Source organism: Salvelinus alpinus, chromosome 26 (assembly GCF_045679555.1).
Source record: "Salvelinus alpinus chromosome 26, SLU_Salpinus.1, whole genome shotgun sequence".
Lineage (NCBI taxonomy): Eukaryota > Metazoa > Chordata > Actinopteri > Salmoniformes > Salmonidae > Salvelinus > Salvelinus alpinus.
The window spans coordinates 35,156,122-35,183,130 of NC_092111.1; the positions used below are offsets into that span (position 1 = coordinate 35,156,122).

Here is a 27,009-nt window from a genome sequence, read left to right on the forward strand (position 1 = left end):
TGTAAATCAGTATTCCCACACATAATAGAATGATATAGTGTACCTGTATGTGATCGTATACTGTAAGCAAGGTTTGAAATTATTACGTTTTAGTCAAATATATCTGTTTGGGCTTCTTGCGGTCAATTTGCGGTCCACAAATGATTTGTAATTATGTTCCGGCGCCCTGATCATCCACTCAATAAAATCGTGGCTGAATCTAGCTGATGATCCTTAGTATAGATGGTACTACAATACAATGTAATATTATTCATCTACCATGTACGTTTTTAACCCTGGGCAACATGGGCCTGGGAGGCTCACAGGGATATTGGTATCCACAGTACTCCACCAAGGATACATTTTTCAACTTAATAATGGGCTCCCGAGTTGCGCAGGGTCTGAGGCACTGCATCTCAATGCAAGAGGTGTCACTCCAGTCCCTGGTTGAAATCCAGGCTGAATCACATCTGGCTGTGATTGTGAGTCCCATAGGGTGGTGCACAATTGGCCCATCGTCATCCGGGGTTGGCAGGGGTAGGCCGTCATTGTAAATAATAATTTGTTAAATTAGGTTAAATGGAAAAAAAATACTTGTGTTTTTTGTTATACATAAATGCACTGTGATAAAAAAAAATCTCTCCGTCTCATGGATGAAATGTTAGCTTTATTAGCTTTATGCCGCAACAACAAGAAATATCTCTGCCCCAAGACAAAATGTGTAGAATTGCAGGAAATTAGCTTTAAAACAGCAACATTTTCTCTCTGATGCCAAAAGGTGTCCCAGGGCCAGAGACTTGGTTCGTCCGGCCATCCACCTCCGAAGTCATTGTAAAACTCCTTTTATGCTTAAAAAAAAAAAATCTTACTCAAGTAATGAGGAGCTGTTTCGGAACTGTTTTGCTAGCACAGACTGAAATACAGCCTATATAAAAATGTATGTGGACACCCCTTCAAATTAGTGGATTCAGCTATTTCAGTCACACCCGTTGCTGACAGGTATATAAAATCGAGCACACAGTCATGCAATCTCCACAGACAAACATTGGCAGTAGAATGGCTTTACTGAAGAGCTCAGTGACTTTCAACGTGGCACCATCATAGGATGCCACTTTTCCAACAAATCAGTTTGTCATATATTTCTGCCCTGCTAGAGCTGCCCCGGTCAACTGCAAGTGCTGTTATTGTGAAGTGGAAATGTCTAGGAGCAACAACGGCATAGCCACGACGTGGTAGAATAAACAAGCTCACAGAACAGGACCGCCGTGTGCTGAACCGCGTAACGTGTCAAAATAGTCTGTCCTCGGTTGCAACACTCACTACCGAGTTCCAAACAGCCTCTGGAAGCAAAGTCAGCACAATAACTGTTTGTCGGGAACCTCATGAAATGGATTTCCATGGCAGAGCAGCAGCACACAACCCTAAGATCACCATGCTCAATAATAAGCGTCGGCTGGAGTGGTGTAATGCTCACTTCCATTGGAATCTGGAGCAGTGGAAATGCGTTCTCCGGAGTGATGAATCACGCTTCACCATCTGGCAGGATGACGAAAGAATCTAGGTTTGGCGGATGCCAGGAGAATGCTACCTGCCCGAATGCACAGTGCCAACTGTAAAGTTTGGTGGATGAGGAATAATGGTCTGGGGCTGTTTTTCATGGTTCGGGCAAGCCCATTAGTTCCAGTGAAGGGAAATCTTAACACTCAAGCATACAATGACATTCTTGACGATTCTGTGCTTCCACCTTTGAGGCAACAGTTTGGGGAAGACCCTTTCCTGCTTCAACATAACAATGCCCCTGTGCACAAAGCGAGGTCCATACAGAAATGCCTTGTCGAGATCGATGTGGAAGAACTCGACTGGCCTGCAGAGCCCTGACCTCAACCCCATCAAACACCTTTGGGCTGAATTGGAACACCGACTGCAAGCCAGGCCTAATCGCCCAACATCAGTGCTCAACCTTACTAATGCTCTTGTGGATGAAGGGAAGCATGTTCCCGCAGCAATGTTCCAACATCTAGTGGAAAGCCTTCCCAGAAGAGTGGAGGCTGTTATAGCAGCAAAGGGTGGAACAACTCCATATTAATGCCCATGATTTTGGGATGAGATGTTCGACGAGCAGGTGTCCACATACTTTTGGTCATATAGTGTATGTTCCGGGAATCATCTGATGGCATTGAGGAGTTTACCACATCAGCCACAAGCTTCATTAATAACGACCTCTGACAAGCCATCAAACAGGCAAAGCGTCAATACAGGACTAAGATCGAATCCTACTACGCTGGCTCTGACGCCCGTTGGATGTAGCAGGGCATGCAAAGTATCACAGATTACAAAGGGAAAACCAGCTGCAAGCAGCCCAGTGACGTGTGCCTACCATATGAGCTATATGCCTTCTATGCTCGCTTCGAGGAAAGCAACACTGAACCATGCAGGAGAGCACCAGCTGTTCCGGACAAACATCGCTGATAACGCTCTCCTTAGCCAAAGTGAGTAAGGACCAGGACGTGCACCCAGTGCATGCAGTAGAATACCACACGGTAAGCGATACCAATGCACCAAGTCTGGAAACAACAGGACCCTGAACTGCTTTTATCCCCAAGCCATAAGACTGCTAAATAGTTAGTTAAATAGTTAATCAAATAACTACCCGGACAATCTGCATTGACCCTTTTTGATGAATTTAATATCATTAAAGGGTCCCTGGCCCCAAAAAGTTTGAGTCAATGAGTGATCGTTTGCTGGTCTGGAAGTCAGTGTTAGGGTGTGAAGGCCCTAACTCCAAGTGTGTGTGCCCTAGAAAGCTACTGATATTTAAAGTGTGTAGATAACAGCAGGGGTGTGTGTATCTGTGTGTATGTGTGTCACCACGCAAAAAAAAACAGCCTCACTCTGCTTTTTTTTCAATTATGTTTTGACATGTGCAGGAACAAACAGGCAGACACAGAGCAGACACAGAGCAGACACAGAGCAGACAGAGAGCAGACAGAGAGCAGACAGAGAGCAGACAGAGAGCAGACACAGAGCAGACACAGAGCAGACACAGAGCAGACAGAGAGCAGACACAGAGCAGACACAGAGCAGACACAGAGCAGACACAGAGCAGACACAGAGCAGACACAGAGCAGACAGAGAGCAGACAGAGAGCAGACACAGAGCAGACACAGAGCAGACAGAGAGCAGACACAGAGCAGACACAGAGCAGACAGAGAGCAGACAGAGAGCAGACACAGAGCAGACACAGAGCAGACACAGAGCAGACACAGAGCAGACAGAGAGCAGACAGAGAGCAGACAGAGAGCAGACACAGAGCAGACACAGCGCAGACAGAGAGCAGACACAGAGCAGACACAGAGCAGACACAGAGCAGACAGAGAGCAGACAGAGAGCAGACAGAGAGCAGACACAGAGCAGACACAGCGCAGACAGAGAGCAGACAGAGAGCAGACACAGAGCAGACACAGAGCAGACACAGAGCAGACACAGAGCAGACACAGAGCAGACACAGAGCAGACACAGAGCAGACAGAGAGCAGACACAGAGCAGACACAGAGCAGACAGAGAGCAGACACAGAGCAGACACAGAGCAGACAGAGAGCAGACACAGAGCAGACACAGAGCAGACACAGAGCAGACACAGAGCAGACACAGAGCAGACACAGAGCAGACAGAGAGCAGACACAGAGCAGACACAGAGCAGACAGAGAGCAGACACAGCGCAGACACAGAGCAGACACAGAGCAGACACAGAGCAGACACAGAGCAGACAGAGAGCAGACAGAGAGCAGACACAGAGCAGACACAGAGCAGACAGAGAGCAGACACAGAGCAGACACAGAGCAGACACAGAGCAGACAGAGAGCAGACAGAGAGCAGACACAGAGCAGACACAGAGCAGACAGAGAGCAGACACAGAGCAGACACAGAGCAGACACAGAGCAGACACAGAGCAGACAGAGAGCAGACAGAGAGCAGACACAGAGCAGACACAGAGCAGACAGAGAGCAGACACAGAGCAGACACAGAGCAGACACAGAGCATTAATTCCACCTCCTCTTCTCCATTTTGGGGAATTGAGAGTAATCCTTTCCTCTGGTCTCTGTCCGCCAGCCACCTCAGTCTGAACTTACAGCCCAGTCCACCACAGTTAACTACTGACCTGTATCCCACTCCAGGCACCTCTTCTCTACCCTACTGCAGACAATGTCAAACATTTTTTTTCTTCTAATAACAATGTTACATTCTCAAAGTCATATGGCCTTTTAGTGATGTGAATCGTCAGAGAAAATAAATGTTTATGCTTTAATATTTTTCACTGTTTCAATACTGTAGGCATCACCCGATAAGGAAGATATAACCACTGCCAAAGTTGAAATTGAAGTTGAAGCAGCAAGCCACATCTGTCTTTGTCTGAGGTTTTGAAGTTTCGTCCCGGGCCTAACAGACTGACCAAACTATGTTCCTCGAGGCCCCCACACCAGCAATTTATTTTCTTAAGGCCCTCATTATTAGCCAAATTATGATCATTGTTCACAATTTTTTTAAACAATTTAGACTGGCCCACTGGGCTAAAGATGGACCAGCGCATCTGGCATTTGCCCAAAGTGCCATTATGGCCAGTCCGTTTCTGGGTTCTCTGTCCAACTAAGCCTATGAGGGAGAACCTGAACAGGTCTCAATGTCTGTAGAAAGTGATTCCTCACTTCAGTCTTGTTTTTGTCCTTCTCACCCCTGGCGGGTCCACACATTCCTCATTGCCATTCGCAGCTGCTCTCTCTCCCCCCTCCCTCTCTTTCCCACGTTCTCACAAACAACTGCATCTGCATAATTACAGATGTAATTTGTCTCTCTTTGCAAAAAAGCAATTTCCCCTTCATATGAGCACTGTCTATAACCAAAATTTAAAACCACATCATTGCACGTTAAAATAGCTGAGCTCAACCTCAAATACATGCATGTGAATGTGGAGTCACACACACACACACACACACACACACACACACACACACACACACACACACACACACACACACACACACACACACACACACACACACACACACACACACACACACACACACACACACACACACACACACACACACACACACACTCCCCATCCCCCCACACACCCAAGGGGTGAAATAAAATCCTATTTTCCATGAAGAAGTGTTGGCCTAGCTCCATGGTTGATCAGTGAGCCAGAGGCCTAGTCTTTGTGATAGCCAGTTGAGGAGATATGGTTCACTACCATTTCAGTAGGATACAAAGTTAAATGGCCCTGGCCCGCTCATATCTCCAGTAGCTATTTCTGTTTAAAGTGCTGCTAGCGTTACACAGCATATTGTCTTTATAAAAACACTGGGCATCATCACCACGATTACCACCGGAGAGACAATGTTATCAGACAACAAATGGTTTGCTTATAGGCTATAGGAAACATATTGTTTCAGACACTATGATTTGATAACAGAATATAGAAATATTGTTCTAACCATATAGTTAATAATAATAATAATAATAATAATACAGCCTAGACATGTGCCAGGGCTGTGACGTGGTAAAGGTGTGCCAGGGCTGGGACCTGGTAAAGGTGTGCCAGGGCTGTGACGTGGTAAAGGTGTGCCAGGGCTGTGACGTGGTAAAGGTGTGCCATGGCTGTGACGTGGTAAAGGTGTGCCAGGGCTGGGACGTGGTAAAGGTGTGCCAGGGCTGGGACCTGGTAAAGGTGTGCCAGGGCTGTGACGTGGTAAAGGTGTGCCAGGGCTGTGACGTGGTAAAGGTGTGCCAGGGCTGTGACATGGTAAAGGTGTGCCAGGGCTGTGACCTGGTAAAGGTGTGCCACGGCTGTGAAGTGGTAAAGGTGTGCCAGGGCTGTGACGTGGTAAAGGTGTGCCAAGGCTGTGAAGTGGTAAAGGTGTGCCAAGGCTGTGACGTGGTAAAGGTGTGCCAAGGCTGTGACGTGGTAAAGGTGTGCCAGGGCTGTGACGTGGTAAAGGTGTGCCAAGGCTGTGAAGTGGTAAAGGCGTGCCAGGGCTGTGACCTGGTAAAGGTGTGCCAGGGCTGTGACGTGGTAAAGCTGTGCCAGGGCTGTGACGTGGTAAAGGTGTGCCAGGGCTGTGACGTGGTAAAGGTGTGCCAGGGCTGGGACCTGGTAAAGGTGTGCCAGGGCTGTGACGTGGTAAAGGTGTGCCAGGGCTGTGACGTGGTAAAGGTGTGCCAGGGCTGTGACGTGGTAAAGGTGTGCCAGGGCTGTGACGGGGTAAAGGTGTGCCAGGGCTGTGACGTGGTAAAGGTGACACGGAATAGAGGGAAGTTGCCCCTAGACACTGATCTTGGGTCAGTTTAGCATTTCCCCCACTAATGGTTAACAATTTTGGGAGGGGAAGCTGATCCTAGATCTGTACCTAGGGAAAACGTCACACCAGAGTGATCACCTTCAGGTCCGCAAAAACAGTACAGTGGTGCTGCGGTCTGTCTGTTTATCTCCAGATCGCAGGAAACAGGGGGTTTGCATTGCCTGTCTTTCACACACACCACTATTGCCTCGCTGCATTACATGGAGAAAGAGCAGTTTCCTCAGGCAAACCTGGAAGATGTATCTATGTGAAGATACTGTAGACTATCACATGCAGTCTGTCCACCAACCCTATATGACTAATACCTTCTATGACTGCTTGCATCATTCTATCTAGATTAGTAACGCTATAAAACGCAACAAGATAAATAACTGTCTGTAAAAGTGCACGCTTCTGCATCATAATTCTACATGTTCCTTTCAGTTCCAGTAAAAACGGGCCAATAGGGAATGCTTCTTGTGTGTGAGCGCAGAGAGGAGGAAGAGAACGCTGTATATGTCAGGGTATTTGTGAACTGCAGGGGGCGTTCAGGAGTGCTACTCGACTCGTCAGCCTAGAGATAGCATATTGACGCAGCGTGGTGACTCCCTTCTTCCCTTTGCATTCCAAAGCAGTGTTATTAGTCAACTGTGTCCTTACAAAAAAGTGAGCTGACGCTCACCCAAAAGTGTTTGCAGAGGTGTGAAGACTCTACTCTGTTTACCATTACATTTTTGGGAGAGCATATAGTGAGACTTAATTTTCTTCCCTCAACTGTGTTGTTATGAAAAATCATGAACCACAAAAAATGAATCAAGCACAGGAAGTTGGTGGCACCTTAATTGTGGAGGACGGGCTGGTGGTAATGGCTGGAGTGGAATCACTGGAATGGTATCAAATACATTAAACACATGGTTTCCAAATTCTTATTTACAATGATGGCCTACTAAAAGGCAAAAGGCCTCCTACAGGGATGGGGGCTGGGATTAAAAATGTAAAATAAAAATATAGGACAACACACACATCACGACAAGAGAGACACCACAACAACACATAAAGAGAGACTTGAGACAATTAAATGATGTCTCTGAATCAGGGTTAGTTTGGCAGCTGGGGTGAAAGAGGAGTGATTATGATAGAGGAAACCAAGTCTACATTTAACTTTAGCCTGCAGCTTTGATATGTGCTGTAAGAAGGACAGTGCACCGTCTAGCCATACTTCCAAGTACTTGTATGAGGTGACTACCTCAAGCTCTAAACCCTCATAGGTAGTAATCACACCGGTGGGGATAGGGGCATTCTTCCTACCAAACTACATGACCTTTGTTTTGGAGGTGTTCAGAACAAGGTTAAGGGCATAGAAAGCTTGTTGGACACTAAGAAAGCTTTGTTGTAGAGCTTTTAACACAAAATCCGGGGAGGGGCCAGCTGAGTATAAGACTGTATCATCTGCATATAAATGGATGAGAGAGCTTCCTACTGCCTGAGCTATGTTGTTGATGTAAATTGAGAAGAGCATGGGGCCTAGGATCGAGCCTTGGGGTACACCCTTGGTGACAGGCAGTGGCTGATACAGCAGATGTTCTGACATTATACACTGCACTCTTTGAGAGAGGTAGTTAGCAAACCAGGACCGAAGACCCCTCAGAGACACCGATACTCCTTAGCCGGCCCACAAGAATGGAATGGTCTACCGTATCAAAAGCTTTGGCCAAGTCAATAAAAATGTGAGTGTGTCAGAGAGAGAGAGAGAGAGAGAGATAAAAGGGGGACTACTCACACACGCAGGAAGGCAGCTGTCCGGACCAGTTGTGGTCCTGCAGACAGATCCGCACAGAGGAGCCGATGAGGCGGAAGCCTGGGATGCACTGGTACACTACCGTCTCTCTGTAGCCAAAGTTCTCCCCGATCACCTGGCCGTTCACTATGGTCTCCGGAATACCACAGTGGCCCGCTGGAGAGGAACACAAAAGCAATAGTTAGAGGAGGGAGAGGAGAGAGAGAGCAAGAGAAGAGAGAGGGGGGAGAGAGATAGAGAGACAGAGAGAGAGAGAGGGGGAGAGAGAGAAAGAGAGCGAAGGCGAAAGAGAATCAGCGAGAGAGAGAGAGAGCGAAAGAGAGAGTCAGAGAGAGAGCCGATGTAATGTTTACTGTTAATTTGTACTGTTAATTTCACTTTTGTTTATTATCTATTTCACTTGCTTTGGCAATGTTAACATATGTTTCCCATGCCAATAAAGCCCTTAAATGGACTTGAATTGAAATTGAATTGAGAGAGAGAGCGAGAAAGAGAGATGGGGAGAGAGAGGGGAGTTAGGTGGAAGAGGGAGAAAGAGAAGTCTTGTAATGTACTGTACAGTCCTGTTCTGTGAAGGTTACAGACAGAGTACAGTATGGAGATGCTAATTTAAACAGTCAGGTCGCAGAGATATTTTTTGTCCACAGACGTGTGTCAGAGAAAAGATGGAAGCCCAAAATAGACAGTAGTCCCTGCTTCCACAGACTTGGCATCAGCAGACAAAAAAGTTAGACTGTAAAGCTATTTTAACACATTAGAAAGATGTTTCTTAGAGGGGGAGACTTAAAATAACTCTACAGCAACAAAAACATTGTTAGGGCAGTAGATACTGTAGCCTACATTTCACAGACAGACAACACAATGTGGGGAATGGTTCTTCGTTCTTAATAATCTTAACATTCTCTCAGAGTCTGGAGAATGACTTGGTTGTTTCACACAAAGACAGAGAACAGAGATGTGGGGAACAAATAGGTTGTTTTACCCAAGCAGCGCGTCTCCTGTCCACTCCACAGTCCAGAGGGGAGACATTCTCTCACGGTAGAGCCCACCAGCATGAACCCTGCGTCACACATGAAGATGGCGGTCGCCCCGAAGGTCATCTGCGTACCAATCTTCTTCCCATTGGGCGGGCCAGGGAGGTCTCCACAGGAAATGACTGTGACGCAGACAATAACAGAGACATCATCTCCCAGCTCACAAACTAATGGCATAAACAAACATATGAGACATATTGTCTCAAACCACTCTCAGAGTTGAGTATAACAATGATTTGAATTCTTGGTTAATAAATAAGACACAGGCTGATCCCTTACAGTTCACATGGTAATTCAATCGGAGCGATTTTTGCCAAGTTTGAATTGATCTGTCATCTGTTTCTGTGGTATTTGTAAGTGAAGGTGAGTCATATTATTTTGTTTTTGGGATCCTTGGAACAGGAGAGGATACGAGGTAGGGGAGAGGAGAGAGGAGGTGCAGAGAGGAGAGGAGAGAGGAGGAGAGGAGGGAGGGGAGAGGAAGGAGGGGAGAGGAGGAGAAGGGAAGGGAGGAGGGACAGGAGAGGAGAAGGGAGAGAAGAGAGGAAGAGTGGAGTGGAGTGGAAGTAAAGGGTGGGGAGAGGAGGTCAAGGGAGAGGAGAGAGGAGGTAAAGGGAGAAGAGAGAGGAGAGGAGGTAAAGGGAGAGGAGAGTGGAGGTAAAGGGAGAGGAGGTAAATGAATAGGAGGTAAAGGGAGAGGAGGTAAAGGGAGAGGAGAAGTGGTAAAGGGAGAGGAGAGGAGGTAAAGGGAGAGGAGAGAGGAGGTAAAGGGAGAGTAGAGATGGTAAAGGGAGAGGAAAGGTGGTAAAGGGAGAGGAGGTAAAGGGAGAGGAGGTAAAGGAAGAGGAGAGTTGGTAAAGGGAGAGGAGAGAAGGTAAGAGGGCGGAAAAGTGGTAAAGGGAGAGGAGAGTTGGTAAAGGGAGAGGAGGTAAAGGGAGAGGAGAGAGGTAAAGGGAGAGGAGAGAGGTAAAGGGAGAGGAGAGGTGATAAAGGGAGAGGAGAGGAGGTAAAGGAAGAGGAGAGTTGGTAAAGGGAGAGGATAAGTGGTAAAGGGAGAGGAGGTAAAGGGAGAGGATAAGTGGTAAAGGGAGAGGCGAGAGGTAAAGGGAGAGGAGAGGAGGTAAAGGGAGAGGAGAGGAGGTAAAGGGAGAGGAGAGGAGGTAAAGGGAGAGGAGAGGAGGTAAAGGAAGAGGAGAAGTGGTAAAGGGAGAGGAGAGGAGGTAAAGGGAGAGGAGATGAGGTAAAGGAAGAGGAGACATGGTAAAGGGAGAGGAGAAGTGGTAAAGGGAGAGGAGAAGTGGTAAAGGGAGAGGAGAGGTGGTAAAGGGATAGGAGAGGAGGTAAAGGGAGAGGAGAGGAGGTAAAGGGAGAGGAGAGGAGGTAAAGGGAGCGGAGAGTGGTAAATAGAGACGAGAAGTGGTAAAGGGAGAGGAGAAGTGGTAAAGGGAGAGGAGAGGAGGTAAAGGGAGAGGAGAGGAGGTAAAGGGAGAGGAGAGGAGGTAAAGGGAGAGGAAAAGTGGTAAAGGGAGAGGAGAAGTGGTAAAGGGAGAGGAGAAGTGGTAAAGGGAGAGGAGAGAGGAGAGGAGGTAAAGGGAGAGGAGAGGAAGTAAAGGGAGGTTGGAGGGGGCCTGGGGATTCTGTTTGTTTATTTTCTGTTTTGGGAAAATTGAAACCATAAAAATCTATGTGGTCAAGTCTAGTGCATTCACTATCCTCCCACATCCACATCCAAGCACACCTGCTCCTGATACTACTTTTAATGAACATCTCAAAGACGTCTATCTCACCTATCTATCTCATTATTGAATATTTGGGGTCAAAATATCACATATCGATCTTAGGATTCTGCCCAAGGTTGGACAGACATTCAACACTCCCTAGGGCAGACTGTAGCAAAATGTAGCAAACTTAACACAACATGCTTCATGTGTAAAGTCCCATTTGCTAAGTCAAATTGCTATTCTTTACAAAGTCGTGCGATACGCCTTAGGCACTAGGATAAACACAACCTAAACACAACTAAACACAACCTAAACACAACATGCTTCTGACATGGAGATGGTGTAAAAAGTCCCAGGTAAAAATATAAATAAATGTCCGCCCTTAACTCACTCTGACAGTGAGGCCTTTCATTCCTCCAACTCCACACGCCGTTGGCAGTGCACTGGATGTGGGCAGGGCCTAGACGGTAGTAGCCCGGGTCACAGTTGAAGATAATCTTGGTCCTGTACTCATAGTGGGAGCCGTTCACGATCCTCCACCTCCCGTGTTCCAGAGAGAAGGAGCCGATGCTTGGACACACCACCACTGTCACACAGAAACACACACAGACGCAGGTTCACAGGCACAGTCACACATGCGTGCACACACAGCAGGCATTATTATCCAGAGCGACTTACTGTCAGAAGATAATTGGCATAACCTCAGATTTCTTCCCACACAGTTCTCCATTACTATTGTATTATTTTCTGTGTTAACTGTTGACCTCCATTTGCGCTGCTTTGTGAGGCAGCCAGGCATTTTAAACAGCCATCTTAGGGGGAAATAACTTCATGTTTTGGCAAAATACAGACTAATATATAAGCGAGGGATTGCCTTCAAGGGGGGAACTTATTTTAATAGGGAAGTAAATGACCTCATGGGAGCTGTGAGGTGAACGCACAAACACTGACACACACAATTACAGTTATACTCTCTGCCCCTGCTTCACCTGTCCCAGCTGCTGGACTAACCTCCTAGCCTAACGTTAGCTACCTGGGCAGCGCGCACAAATGCCCTCAAACACCCCCCCACTAGCTTCCTAGCCTAACGTTAGCTACCTGAACAACGAGGGATCTTGTTGTGGTTGCTCCAGGTGCCGTCCGGTTGGCAGACGGCGCTGGTCAGCTCTTTGGAGGACAGGCGGTAGCCGTCATTGCAGAAGTAGGTCACGTGTGTGCCCACTGAGTAGTCCACCGTTAGCACTCCTCCGTTCAACGGCGCCTTGGGCACCCCGCAGGACACCGCTGCCATGGGGTAGATCAGGGGAGAGGTGGGAAGACCAGGGGAGAGGAGGAGGGGAGAGGAGGATGGGAGACCAGGGGAGAGGAGGAGAGACCAGGAGAGGAGGAGGGGAGACCAGGAGAGGAGGGGAGAGGAGAGGAGAGGAGAGGAGAGGAGAGGAGAGGAGAGGAGAGGAGAGGAGAGGAGAGGAGAGGAGAGGAGAGGAGAGGAGAGGAGAGGAGAGGAGAGGAGAGGAGAGGAGAGGAGACCAGGGGAGGAGAGGAGAGGAGACCAGGGGAGGAGGAGGATACAGGAGGAGAGGAAGAGAGGAGAGTCAGCACTTATTCTGCTCAAAGGAATTACACTCAGGGTTATTTATCAAAGGAATTTTACTCAGGGTTATTGCACTATTCACACCACGCCCTCAAATCAGTCTCACACACAGAGAAACTCACACATACAGAGCACTCAAATAACACACAGTCTCTCACACACACCAACAGTACACAACTCACACAAGGAGACCAAACACAAACCGTTTCAACACAAAGGCCTGCTGACTACATTGGTCAGAAATAAAGTAACACTACTCACCCAAAGACCCACTGACTATACCACTATTGACAGACTGTCAGTACAGTGAGGAACATTGATTCTGCTTCCACATATTCTTACAACATAGAGACCATATAATAAAACTGATTCTCTTCCTGTTCATTCATCTTCTAACATAGAGACCATATAATAAAACTGATTCTCTTCCTGTTCATTCATCTTCTAACACAGAGACCATATAATGATACTGATTCTCTTCCTGTTCATTCATCTTCTAACATAGAGACCATATAATGAAACTGATTCTCTTCCTGTTCATTCATCTTCTAACACAGAGACCATATAATGATACTGATTATCTTACTGTTCATTTGTCTTCTAACACAGAGACCATATAATGATACTGATTCTCTTCCTGTTCATTCATCTTCTAACACAGAGACCATATAATGATACTGATTATCTTCCTGTTCATTCGTCTTCTAACACAGAGACCATATAATGATACTGATTATCATCCGGTTCATTCGTCTTCTAACACACAGACAGCATTGAGAGAACTTCCACACATTAACACGCTGCCCACTCAACCCACACTGACTATCTACTGACAAAGTAGTGCCCACTCAATCTTTACACAGTGACAAAGGATCACCTGATATGAACTGATTTACAGAGACACAGAAAAACATTTTTGACAGAGATAAAGAAACCAAAACCAACACACAGACAAGGTTGAAAGGAAAATAACTTTGTCACAGTCCCCTTTCAAGCAGAGGTGGAAGTGTAGGAGTTATTTTAGTTTTTCCGCCGTGTAGATTTTTTGGGGGGCGGGGACCTTCTTCCAAACACACAAACAAACCAGAAATTGTGTCTGTAGACACTGAGCGTACAAAACATTAGGAACACCTCTATGTCACTCAGCGTATGTCGGAAGTCATTCTGAATAAGGTGGATGGCATCATTTCTTCCTGCTATAACAATAGGTATATTGTTGTGGGAAAAGCTAGAGAAGTGAATTATAATTAAGTAATTGAGTAAGCAAAAACAAAACAGAAGAGCTCTGAGGAGATTATAACTATGCCGTGTGTGTATGTATGCGTGTGTATGTGTGTGTATGTATGCGTGTGTGTGTGTGTGTGCGTGTGTGTGTGTGTGTGTGCGTGTGTGTGTGTGTGTGTGTGTGTGTGTGTGTGTGTGTGTGTGTGTGTGTGTGTGTGTATGTATGCGTGTGTGTGTGCGTGTGTGTGTGTATGCGTGTGTGTATGTGTGTGTGTATGTGTGTGTATGTATGCGTGTGTATGTGTGTGTGTGTGTATGCGTGTGTATGCGTGTGTGTGTGTGTGTGTGTGTGTGTGTGTGTGTGCGTGCGTGTGTGTGTGTGTGTGTGTGTGTGTGTGTGTGTGTGTGTGTGTGTGTGTGTGTGTGTGTGTGTGTGTGTGTGTGTGTGTGTGTGTGTGTGTGTGTGTGTGTGTGTGTGTGTGTATGTATGCGTGTGTGTGTGCGTGTGTGTGTGTATGCGTGTGTGTATGTGTGTGTGTATGTGTGTGTATGTATGCGTGTGTATGTGTGTGTGTGTGTATGCGTGTGTATGCGTGTGTGTGTGTGTGTGTGTGTGTGTGTGTGTGTGTGTGTGTGTGTGTGTGTGTGTGTGTGTGTGTGTGTGTGTGTGTGTGTCCCTCCAGCCCTGTACTGCAGCTGCAGGGGTCCATCAGCAGCCAGACTGGAGGTCACCTCAACAGCCTGGTCCGCTGGGCCTGTGACCGGGGATACCGCCTCATAGGGAACAGTACGGCCGTGTGCAGGAGGAAGAAGAAAAAAAAGGAAAAAAAAAGCTAAGAAAAACGTGAAACTATTCAGTTTCTTTCTGCCATATACTCTCTGGTGAGTGTCACCAAGAATTCAGTCATTTTTTACATAAGGTTTCAGCATACCCCCCACTAGCTAACAGAATATGATTAGACCCATCCTTATATTTCCTCTCTCTTTCTCTCCAATCAGAATATGATTAGACCCATCCTTATATTTCCTCTCTCTTTCTCTCCAATCAGAATATGATTAGACCCATCCTTATATTTCCTCTCTCTTTCTCTCCAATCAGAATATGATTAGACCCATCCTTATATTTCCTCTCTCTTTCTCTCCAATCAGAATATGATTAGACCCATCCTTATATTTCCTCTCTCTTTCTCTCCAATCAGTTTGGAATACTATTGAGGCTGCGTCTCAATTGGCTCCCTATTCCCCTGCCTTCGTAGTGCGTTACCGATACGGCTCTGCTCAAAAGTAGTGCACATTAGGTATTTTATCAGGATCCCCATTCGCTGTTGCAAAAGCAGCAGCTACTCTTCCTGGGGTCCACACAGAACATGAAACATAATACAGAATGACATAATACAGAACATTACTAGACAAGAACAGCTCAAGGACAGAACTACATACATTTAAATGTGAAGTGTTACTGCACTATTCAGGGGATAACGGTTCGATCACACCGACAGCGTCATTACATTTTAGGTACACCAGAATGACATTCATTTCCAATGAAACCCTGTGATTACCTTGCAGCGTTGCGTTGCAGAGGCAGTTACAGTGGGTTCTGTGTGGTGCATACTTAGGATTCATCAAACGTACGCGTCTAACTGTATGCGTAGACGTCTTGACAGAAATGGTAGCAGAAGGTGAATGTTGAACTGTTGTTGCACACATATCCAGATGATGCTGCCGTACTATTTTTCACACGGACACTGTCGGTGTGATCGAAGCGTAAGGTGCCGCTCAGAACGCACCCGGAGGTTAGTATCTCTCTGTTCGGATATACATTCACTATTGGTATTTGAACTTGTTGTCAGTGTAAAAACATGGTCAGGATCTAGATATAATCATCAAGACCATATGGTCTCCTCATATTTTGAGGACAGCATCAATATAAAAAAAAAATGTCCTGCTGAGATTGAGTTTTTCCCCAATGTGGACACTAAGACCATCAGCCCAATTCTGATATTTTTGTCCACTATTTGGTCTTTTGACCAATCACATACCATATTTTCACATCGGTCTTTTTCAGAGCTGATTTGATTGGTCAAAAGACCAATTAATGAAATCAAATCTGAATTGGGCTGCCTGTGTAAACACAGCCACGTAAGTCATATTATGGGTGTCACTCCATGTTAGTGTCCCTCGAGCCTCTGGCACCTGACAGTAAGGTGGCATCAAATCACATTAAATCACAGGAGCTTTAGACAAAACTATTTAGTTTTTTTTACAGGAAAAGAGGGGACATTTATTTATATTCTGGCTCTCACATTTCATGTATAAAAAACTAGCTAGAGCTAGATACGTGTTGAGAGGCTACAATGGAAATGGATCTCTTATATGTGACACACTAGTACATACAACAGGATGAGAATTATATTCCTGGAAAAATATAGTCAAATTGTAGTAGTATCGAGTAATTCAACTCATGAGTCGTGACTTCTGATCAGGACTAAAATAGGACAGCTTTTTAATATAGGCAGCTTTATTCGTATTTGGTTCCTGATCCTGGCCAATACTGCTGGTGGTACTGCAGCATATCATAGTGATCTAAAGCATTTCAACGACATGCGGCTGACTCTTAATAATTCACTGGTTTAACTGTAAAACATCTGTCCACAATAGATAGACAGTTAAGAACTAGCCTTGCCTCCTTCCCCCTTGCCTCCTTCCCCCTTGCCCTAACGCTCTGATCTCACCTTGGCAAGCCGGAACGGGAGAGTCCCAGGCGAAGTATCCGTAGGGGTTCCTCCTGCACATGGCCGTACTGTTCCCTATGAGGCGGTATCCCCGGTCACAGGCCCAGCGGACCAGGCTGTTGAGGTGACCTCCAGTCTGGCTGCTGATGGACCCCTGCAGGGGCGAGTCAGGGGTGCTGCAGTACAGGGCTGCAGGGACACACACACACACACACACACACACACACACACACACACACACACACACACACACACACACACACACACACACACACACACACACACACACACACACACACACACACACACACACACACACACACACACACACACACACACACACACACACACACACTAGATCAGTAACCTGGCAGTTATAACCAGAGCCTTATTACTGTAATATAAGACTCCGACCTAGTACTACTGGTATTAATGTAACAACACAGAGCATCTTTATATTATTTGAACTAAATGTCCCCACACATATACAGTACATGCATCATACAGTTACATAAATAACACTCTTTCTGGCATTGATACGATGAGATTTTGAAAACTTCACCAGCTAAAATGTGATGTGTTCTCTATTTGATCACTATCTGAATGCACTATAAAGCACTCTGCTCGCCCTCCACTCACCTTCTGTCAAAATCAATACAGGAATCATTCTGATTTCCATCGACTGAGCAGTCAGAATAACTATTGTGTACCTTGACTTTTCACTTTCATAAACCACAGTAGGAGGGCAAAGTCAAACCACATCCGGGAGGGTGAATTCTAGTTCACACAGCAAGTTCTGACTTCTAGGTATTATTAATTCAAGCCTTATTAATTCAGATACATATTTAAACTAACACCGAGCACACAGCTACAGTAAACACACTGTCCTGATTGTGTGTGAACAATGGAACAATGGTCAGGGGTTGCACTAAGAGATGTAGTCTCAGCATGTAAAGAGAGGAGACAATGTCCTGTAATCTCACTGAGGAAGATTAAAGAAGAGGAGGAAAGCCAAGCTTACAGAAGAGACATATTTTTGATTTAGCCTTTATTTAACTAGGCAAGCCAATTAAGAACAAATTATTATTTACAATGACAGCCTACCAGTGAACAGTGGATTAACTGCCTTGTTCAGGGGCAAAAGGACAGATTTTATCCTTGTCAGCTCGGGGATTCGATCCAGCAACCTTTTGGTTACTAGTCCAACGTTCCAACCACTAGGCTACCTGCCTCCAACCAGTAGAATACCTGCTGGTTACTAGTCAGAACGTTCCAACCACTAGGCTACCTGCTGGTTACTAGTCCAACGTTCCAACCACTAGGCTACCTGCCTCTAACCACTAGGCTACCTGCTGGTTACTAGTCCAACGTTCCAACCACTAGGCTACCTGCCTCTAACCACTAGGCTACCTGCTGGTTACTAGTCCAACGCTCCAACCACTAGGCTTCCTGCCTCCAACCACTAGGCTACCTGCCTCTAACCACTAGGCTACCTGCCTCTAACCACTAGGCTACCTGCTTCTAACCACTAGGCTACCTGCCTCTAACCACTAGGCTACCTGCCTCTAACCACTAGGCTACCTGCCTCTAACCACTAGGCTACCTGCTTCTAACCACTAGGCTACCTGCCTCCAACCACTAGGCTACCTGCCTCTAACCACTAGGCTGCCTGCCTCTAACCACTAGGCTACCTGCCTCTAACCACTAGGCTACCTGCCTCTAACCACTAGGCTACCTGACTCCAACCACTAGGCTACCTGCCTCTAACCACTAGGCTACCTGCTTCTAACCACTAGGCTACCTGCTTCTAACCACTAGGCTACCTGCCTCCAACCACTAGGCTACCTGCCTCCAACCACTAGGCTACCTGCCTCTAACCACTAGGCTACCTGCTTCTAACCACTAGGCTACCTGCCTCTAACCACTAGGCTACCTGCCTCTAACCACTAGGCTACCTGCCTCTAACCACTAGGCTACCTGCCTCTAACCACTAGGCTACCTGCCTCTAACCACTAGGCTACCTGCCTCTAACCACTAGGCTACCTGCCTCTAACCACTAGGCTACCTGCCTCTAACCACTAGGCTACCTGCCTCTAACCACTAGGCTACCTGCCGACCCATATTTTTCCTTTATTCATTTTCCTTTTTGTACTTTAATTATTTGCACATCATTATAACACTGTACATAGCTATAATAGGACATTTGAAATGTGGCTATTCCTGTGAAACTTGGGAGTGTAATGTTTACTGTTCATTTTTGATAGATTCCACTTTTGTTTATTATCTATTTCACTTGCTTTGACAATGTAAACATATGTTTCCCATGCCAATAAAGCCCATTGAATTGAGAGAGAGAGTGAGAGAAAGCGAGAGAGAGATGGAGAGGGATATATAAAGGGGGGGATAAAGAGGGGGAGGGAGAGATATCTCCTCCTGGAATATCCAAGGCCTGAGGTCATCTGCCTTTGGCCTAAAGAGCAGGAACCTGGACTTCACCTGGAAATACAGACATTGTCATCCTACAAGAAACATGGTTTAGAGGAGACGGACCTACTGGTTGCACTCTAGGTTACAGAGAGCTGGTAGTCCCATCCACCAAACTACCAGGTGTGAAACAGGGAAGGGACTCAGTTGGTATGCTAATTTGGTATAGAGCAGACCCAACTCACTCTATTAAATTAATCAAAACAGGAACATTTTACATCTGGCTAGAAATTAAAAAGGAAATGATCTTAAGAAGAAGAAAAATGTCCTCCTGTGTGCTACCTATATCCCCCCACTAGAATCCCCATACTTTAATGAAGACAGCTTCTCCATCCTGGAGGGGGAAATCAATCATTTCCAGGACCAGGGACATGTACTAGTCTGTGGCGACCTAAATGCCAGAACCAGACAAGAACCTGACACCCACAGGGGGACAAACACCTACTTGGAGGTGACAGCATTCCCTCCCCAATATGCCCCCCTAGGCACAACATAACCAACAACTGCAGCACGCTGGGTATGTACATTGTCCATGGTAGGCTTCAAGGGGACTCCTATGGTAGGTACACCTATAGATCATCTCTTGCCAGTAGTACTGCATACTACTTTATCACTGACCTCAACCCAGAGTCTCTCAGAGAGTTCACAGTCAACTCACTGACACCCCTATCAGGTCACAGCAAAAATCAGTCTACTTGAACAGAGCAATACTCAATCATAAGGCATCAAAGCCAAAGGAACTGAAGAATATTAATAAGAAATGCTATAGATGGAAGGAAAGTAGTGTGGAAACTTACCAAAAAAACAATTAGACAACTAATTCAATCCCTTTTAGACAACTTCCCAGACAAAATGTTCCACTGTAATAGTGAAGATGTAAACTTGGCAGTAGAAAATCTAAACAGTATATTTGACCTCTCAGCTTCCCTATCAAATCTAAAAATGTCAAACAGAAAACTGAAGAAAATTAACACTGACAATTTTTTTTATGAAGAATGCAAAAACCTAAGAAAGAAATTAAGAAACCTGTCCAACCAAAAACATAGAGACCCATAAAACCTGAGTCTACACCTTCACTATGGTGAATCACCAAAACAATACAGAAATACACTACGAAAAAGAAGGAACAGCACGTCAGAAATCTGCTCAATGTAATTGAAGAATCCAACCATTTCTGGGAAAATTGTAACACAGTAAACAAACACAAAGAGTTATCTATCCAAAATGGAGATGTATGGGCAAACCACTTGTCCAACCTTTTTGGCTCTATAACAAAGAACAAACAGCAAAAATAACCAGAACCCACTGGATTCTCCAATTACGTTGAATGAACTACAGGACAAAATAAAAACCCTCCAACCCAAAAAGGCTTGTGTTGTTGATGTTATCCTCAATGAAATGATAAAATATACAGACAATACATTCCAATTGGCTATACTTAAACTCTAACATCCTTAGCTCTGGCATCTTCCCCAATATTTGCAACTAAGGACAGATCACCCCAATCCACAAAGTGGAGACAAATTTGACCCCAATAACTACCGTGGGATATGCGTCAACAGCAACCTTGGGAAAATCCTCTGCATTATCATTAACAGCAGACTTGTACATTTCCTCAGTGAAAACAATGTATTGAGCAAATGTCAAATTGGCTTTTTACCAAATTATCGTACGACAGACCACATATTCACCCTGCACACCCTGATTGACAAACAAACCAACAAACCAAAACAAAGGCAAAGTCTTCTCATGCTTTGTTGATTTCAAAAAAGCCTTCAACTCAATTTGGCATGATGGTCTGCTATATAAATTGATGGAAAGTGGTGTTGGGGGAATACATTCGACATTATAAAATCCATGTACACAAACAAGTCTACGGTTAAAATTGGCAAAAAACACACATTTCTTTCCACAGGGCCGTGTGAATTGGCGAGGGCACAAGAACAGTCTGCAACACCCGGCCTCAGCCTTCTAGAATCTGAAGTCCAATGTCTATTGTTTGCTGATGATCTGGTGCTTCTGTCACCAAACAAGGAGGGTCTACAGCAGCACCTAGATCTTCTGCACAGATTCTGTCAGACCTGAACCCTGACAGTAAATCTCAGTAAGACCAAAATAATGGTGTTCCAAAAAAGGTCCAGTCGCCAGGACCACAAATTCCATCTAGACACCGTTGTCCTAGAGCACACAACAAACTATACATAACTTGGCCTAAACATCAGCTGTAACGACGTGCGCTGAGAGTCGGGAAGCAAGTTCAGGGAGTGAGTGTTTTAATAAAATAAACAGAACAAAATACAGAACATGAAACACTAACAGCACACAGACATGAAACAGAGACAATGACGCCTGGGGAAGGAACCAAAGGGAGTGACATATATAGGAAAGGTAATCAGGGAAGTGATGGAGGTGATGGAGGTGCGCGTAATGATGGTGACAGGTGTGCGCCATAACGAGCAGCCTGGTGACCTAGGGGCCGGAGAGGGAGCACACGTGACATCAGCGGCACAGGTAACTTCCACAAACCTGTGAAAGATCTGAGAGACAAGGTAAGAAAGGCATTCTATGCCATCAAAAGGAACATAAAATCCGACATACCAATTAAGATCTGGCTAAAAATACTGGAATCAGTTAAAGAACCCACTGCCCTTTATGGTTGTGATGTCTGGGGTCCTCTCACCAACCAAGAATTCACAAAATGGGACAAACACCAAATTGAGACTCTACATGCAGAATTCTGTTTTATGTGTACAACGTAAAACAGCAAATAATGATGGCAGAGTGGAATTAGGCCGATACCCGCTAATGATTAAAATCCAGAAAAGAGCCGTTAAATTCTACAACCACCAAAAAGGAAGCGATTCCCTAACCTTCCTTAACAAAGCCATCACCTACAGAGAGATGAACCTGGAGAAGAGTCTCCTAAGTAAGCTGGTTGTGGGGCTCTGTTCACAAACACAGACTCCACAGAGCCCCAGGACAGCAACACATTAAGATTCAACCAAATCATGAGAAAACAAAAAGATAATTACTTGACACATTGGAAAGATTGTACAAAAAAACTGATAAAACTAGAATGCTATTTGGCCCTAAACAGTGAGTACATAGTGGCAGAATACCTGACCCCGGTGACTGACCCAAACTTAAGGAAAGCTTTGACTATGCACGGACTCAGTGAGCATAGCCTTGCTATTGAGAAAGGCCGCCGTAGGCAGACTTGGCTCTCAAGACAAGACAGGCAATATGCACACTGCCCACAAAATGAGGTGGAAACTGAGCTGTACTTCCTAACCTCCTGCCCAATGTATGACCATATTAGAGACACACATTTCCCTCAGATTACACAGATCCACAAAGAATAAAAAACAACAACAAAAAAACTATATCTACTGGGTGAAATCCCAGTGTGCCATCACAGCAACAAGATTTGTGACCTGTTGCCACAAGAAAAGGTCAACCAGTGAAGAACAAACACCATTGTAAATACAACCCATATTTATGTTTATTTCATGTTTGTTTATCTACTTCAATTGCTTTGACAAGGTTAACATATATGTCCCATGCCAATAAAGCCCTTAAATTGAATTGAATTGAGAGAGAGGGAGACAGAGAGAGACAGAGAGAGAGAGATACCATTGTAAATACTTTATTATTTTGGAACTTGTGTGAGTGTAACATTTACCGTTCACTTTTTATTGTATATTGCACTTTTTAAATCCATTTAAGTTGTTTTGGCAAAAGTAAACATATGTTTTCCATGCCAACAAAGCCCGTTGAATTGAGAAAGACAGACAGACAGACAGACAGAGATGGGAGGGAAAGAAAGAGAGAGAGAGAGAGAGACACAGACAGACAGAGAGAGAGAGACACAGACAGACAGAGAGAGAGTCAGAGAGAGATGGAAGGGAGAGAGAGAGAGAGAGAGAGAGAGAGAGAGAGAGAGAGAGAGAGAGAGAGAGAGAGAGAGAGAGACAGAGAGAGAGAGAGAGAGAGATGGAAGGGAGAGAGAGAGAGATGGGAGGGAGGGAGGGAGGGAGGGAGAGAGAGAGAGAGAGAGAGAGAGAGAGAGAGAGAGACAGAGAGAGAGAGACAGAGAGAGAGAGAGAGAGAGATGGAAGGGAGAGAGAGAGAGATGGGAGGGAGGGAGGGAGGGAGGGAGAGAGAGAGAGAGAGAGAGAGAGAGAGAGAGAGAGAGAGAGAGACAGAGAGAGAGAGACAGAGAGAGAGAGAGAGAGAGATGGAAGGGAGAGAGAGAGAGATGGGAGGGAGGGAGGGAGGGAGGGAGATGCTTGACTTTAGCTTGAGCGTCACAACACTTCAAAGCAGATTAAAATCTCTTGCATAGTTTAACAAGCGAGGAAGTTATCCCCCAGCAAATCTCCTGGCGCACATCCTGAGTGCCAAATGACTAGTTCTCCCAGCTGCATGACTCCATGTTATGAGATACCAGCAATTTCCGAGGCATGGAGTCATTTTCACAATGGACGTTATTATTTCATTTGGAAAAAGTCTCAGAAATGTAACTGGGTTCTCTACAACAAAACAAACACGATGAGGCAGAGATTTTTAGCAACTCAAGAACAACTTCTCCTTTGAAAACAAAATAAGCACAGAGTGTTACACAGAGACTATACTATTCATTGACGCTTCGCTAACACCACAAACAGTGATGATTGTGATTTCTAGTCTGTTTCTCTGATAGAAAGAGTGCCTGAAGTATCAAATCAAATGTTATTTGTCACAAGCTCCAAATACAACAGGTGTAGACTCTACCATGAAATGATGACTGTGCCTTTAAATAGCTTGGAACATTCCAGAAAATTATGTCATGGCTTTAGAAGCTTCTGATAGGCTAATTGACATCATTTGAGTCCATTGGAGGTGTACCTGTGGATGTATTTCAAGGTCAACCTTCAAACTTGACATCATGGGAAAATCTATAGAAAAAAGCCAAGTCTGGTTCATCCTTGGGAGCAATTTCCAAATGCCTGAAGGTACCACGTTCATCTGTACAAACAATAGCACACAAGTATAAACACCATGGGACCACGCAGCCGTCATACCTCTCAGGATGGAGATCTCTTAGATCGCAAGGATCTCTTAGAGATGAACGTACTTTGGTGCGAAAAGTGCAAATCAATCCCAGAACAACAGCAAAGGACTTTGTGAAGATGCTGGAGGAAACAGGTACAAAAGTATCTATATCCACAGTAAAACGAGTCCTATATTGACATAACCTAAAAGGCCGCTCAGCAAGGAAGAAGCCTTGACTATGGTTTGCAACTGCACACAGGGACAAAGATCGTACTTTTTGGAGTACAGGCCTACCCTGGGCCAGTTCAGTCCTATCTACCCTGGGCCTGTTCAGTCCTATCTACCCTGGGCCTGTTCAGTCCTATCTACCCTGGGCCTGTTCAGTCCTATCTACCCTGGGCCTGTTCAGTCCTATCTACCCTGGGCCAGTTCAGTCCTATCTACCCTGGGCCAGTTCAGTCCTATCTACCCTGGGCCAGTTCAGTCCTATCTACCCTGGGCCTGTTCAGTCCTATCTACCCTGGGCCTGTTCAGTCCTATCTACCCTGGGCCTGTTCAGTCCTATCTACCCTGGGCCTGTTCAGTCCTATCTACCCTGGGCCTGTTCAGTCCTACCTACTCTGGGCCTGTTCAGTTCTACCTACTCTGGGCCTGTTCAGTCTCACCTACTCTGGGCCTGTTCAGTTCTACTTACTCTGGGCCTGTTCAGTCTCACCTACTCTGGGCCTGTTCAGTCTCACCTACTCTGGGCCTGTTCAGTCTCACCTACTCTGGGCCTGTTCAGTCTCACCTACTATGGGCCTGTTCAGTCTCACCTACTCTGGGCCCAGTTCTACTCTGGGCCTGTTTAGTCCTACCTGGCCTTAGTATAGTCCACAAACGCATATTTAGAGAATTGGGCCAACTTCTAGAATGTTGAATATCGTTCTAATTGTAGACATTCAGTTACATAGCATTACTAAAATATTCCCTATGTAATGTTAATGAGTCGCTAACATGTCGTGTCATGTAAATGCATCATAATGCAGAAACCTCAATGGCCTTTAAATGCATGGCTCTGGTATATAGCCTTGTTCCTCACAAGCTATAGTCCTAGTACTACAGTCTGCTGTGTCACTACTACTACTATAGCTTCTCACACTGTGTCACACATTGGTCCATTAGGGACAGGCTGGCTGTCACAGCTAACACATTGGTCCATTAGGGACAGGCTGGCTGTCACAGCTCTGACCAACTGCTCTGACCAACACTTGACCCCGTCTGTCCCTGGCCTGCCCGCCTGCTCTGCTCTAGCCAGTCAGCAAAGTGTGTAGTGTGGGGGAGACCCATCTCTGTGGTTGTTTAGGGTCCCCAGGCCCTGACTGTCATCTCCACTGCCATCTGTAGCGGCACTAGGCCCATGGTTTTAACCAGTCAGAGAATGAGCGCATAGCTTAGAGCACAATCTATTTACTGTGCTGGTCTCTGTACCTCAACGGTCGTGCTGAAAATGTGGGCTGACCTCCCTGACAGTGTATTCACATGCATCAATACTCTGCACATTTTACATCTTTCAATACCCCATGGTAAGACAGACACACATTGATTATTAAAAAACAGTTTTTTTGGATCCTGGAGGCTGATTAATTGATATGTGGGACCACAACTGCCACAAAATACCATTGACGTATTAATCTCATAATTCCACTGTCCCGCAGCCCAGCCAGGAAATTCAGAAACCTCATCTCCGTCGGGAAAAAAGCATCCACACATTAGTTTTCCATGCTATTATTTGGTTTGAAAAAGTTGGGGGCCTGGAGGCAAGGGAAATAATGGCTGTGAGTGGCCATCGGTGTGAGAGATCACTTAAGAGTTATTGGCAGCCCCTAACATGGAGAACAGAAAGTGCTGGAGTGCCATTTTAGCTAGCAATGACATGAGTGGACGTCACGTTCTCCGCCAAAAAAGAGGCAAGCACTGGCTGTCATCAACCAGCCTCGGGACTCAGAACAGCACTTGTTGGGAGTTGTCACACGATAATTCCTGGGTTCTCAGACATTATTGCTTAATTATACAACGGGTGGGTCTAATCCTGGATGCTGATTGGTTAAAACTGCGTTCCAGCCGGTATCTACTCCACAAGTTACCATCGGCTAAGGCTATGACGTTGAAATGCCTACTCACAATTCCATCTGACTGCCCAATCCACTGTCTCATCAGTCCAGCCAGGCAATTTATAAACTTGATCTCCACTATAAAAACCATCTAGACATAATCTCCCGTTTCTTTTAGACTAGCATTTGATTTTCAACAGCGCAGATTTTATAAACCTGGCTGTCTATCTCCCCGACATTTGCAACATTGTTTCAATATCGGTCTCCATCTGTCCCATAGTAATGAACGTGTCAGGATTCGGGACGAGACAGGCAGGCTGGAAGCTTTTCTCAGCCAGTCGAAATCATGAATCAGCATCATTTGTATGGATTACTAAAATTGATGATAAATGGATGATAAATTACTCAAATGTAATAGATACAGTGTATTTGGAAAGTATTCAGACCCCTTGATTTTTTCCCACATTTTGCTATGTTACAGCTTTATTCTAAAATTGATTAAATTGAGTTTTTCCCTCATGAACCTACACACAATACACCATAATGAAAAAGCAAAAACAGGATTTTAGAAATGTTAGCAAATTTATAAAAAAAAATTTTTTTTTTACATAAGTATTCAGACCCTTTACTCAGTACTTTGTTGAAGCACCGTTGGCAGCGATTACAGCCTCGAGTCTTTGTGGGTATGATGCTACAAGCTTGGCACACCTGTATTCGGGGAGTTTCTACCATTCTTCTCTGCAGATCCTCTCAAGCTCTGTCAGGTTGGATGGGGAGCGTCGCTGCACAGCTATTTTCAGGTCTCTCCAGAGATGTTCAATCGGGTTCAAGTCTGGGCTCTGGCTGGGCCACTCAAGGACATTCAGAGACTTGTCCCAAAGCCACTCCTGAATTGTCTTGGCTGTGTGCTTAGGGTCGTTGTCCTGTTGGAAGGTGAACCTTCACCCCAGTCTGAGGTCCTGAGCGCGCTAGAGCAGG

The 27,009-nt window shown here is 45.5% G+C and overlaps 1 protein-coding gene across 2 annotated transcripts in view; it reads right to left on the bottom strand.

Moving 5' to 3' along the window:
• The window catches only part of LOC139555242 (CUB and sushi domain-containing protein 3-like), a 773,621-nt gene that overhangs the window by 93,911 nt on the left and 652,701 nt on the right, over positions 1-27,009 (bottom strand). For both annotated transcript variants that reach the window (XM_071368883.1, XM_071368882.1), the window contains exons 49-53: positions 16,421-16,609; positions 11,969-12,154; positions 11,262-11,456; positions 9,098-9,271; positions 8,098-8,271 (exon numbers count right to left, since the gene is read on the bottom strand). In XM_071368883.1, the coding sequence (XP_071224984.1) occupies positions 8,098-8,271; positions 9,098-9,271; positions 11,262-11,456; positions 11,969-12,154; positions 16,421-16,609 (918 nt within the window). The remainder of the gene's footprint in view (positions 1-8,097; positions 8,272-9,097; positions 9,272-11,261; positions 11,457-11,968; positions 12,155-16,420; positions 16,610-27,009) is intronic.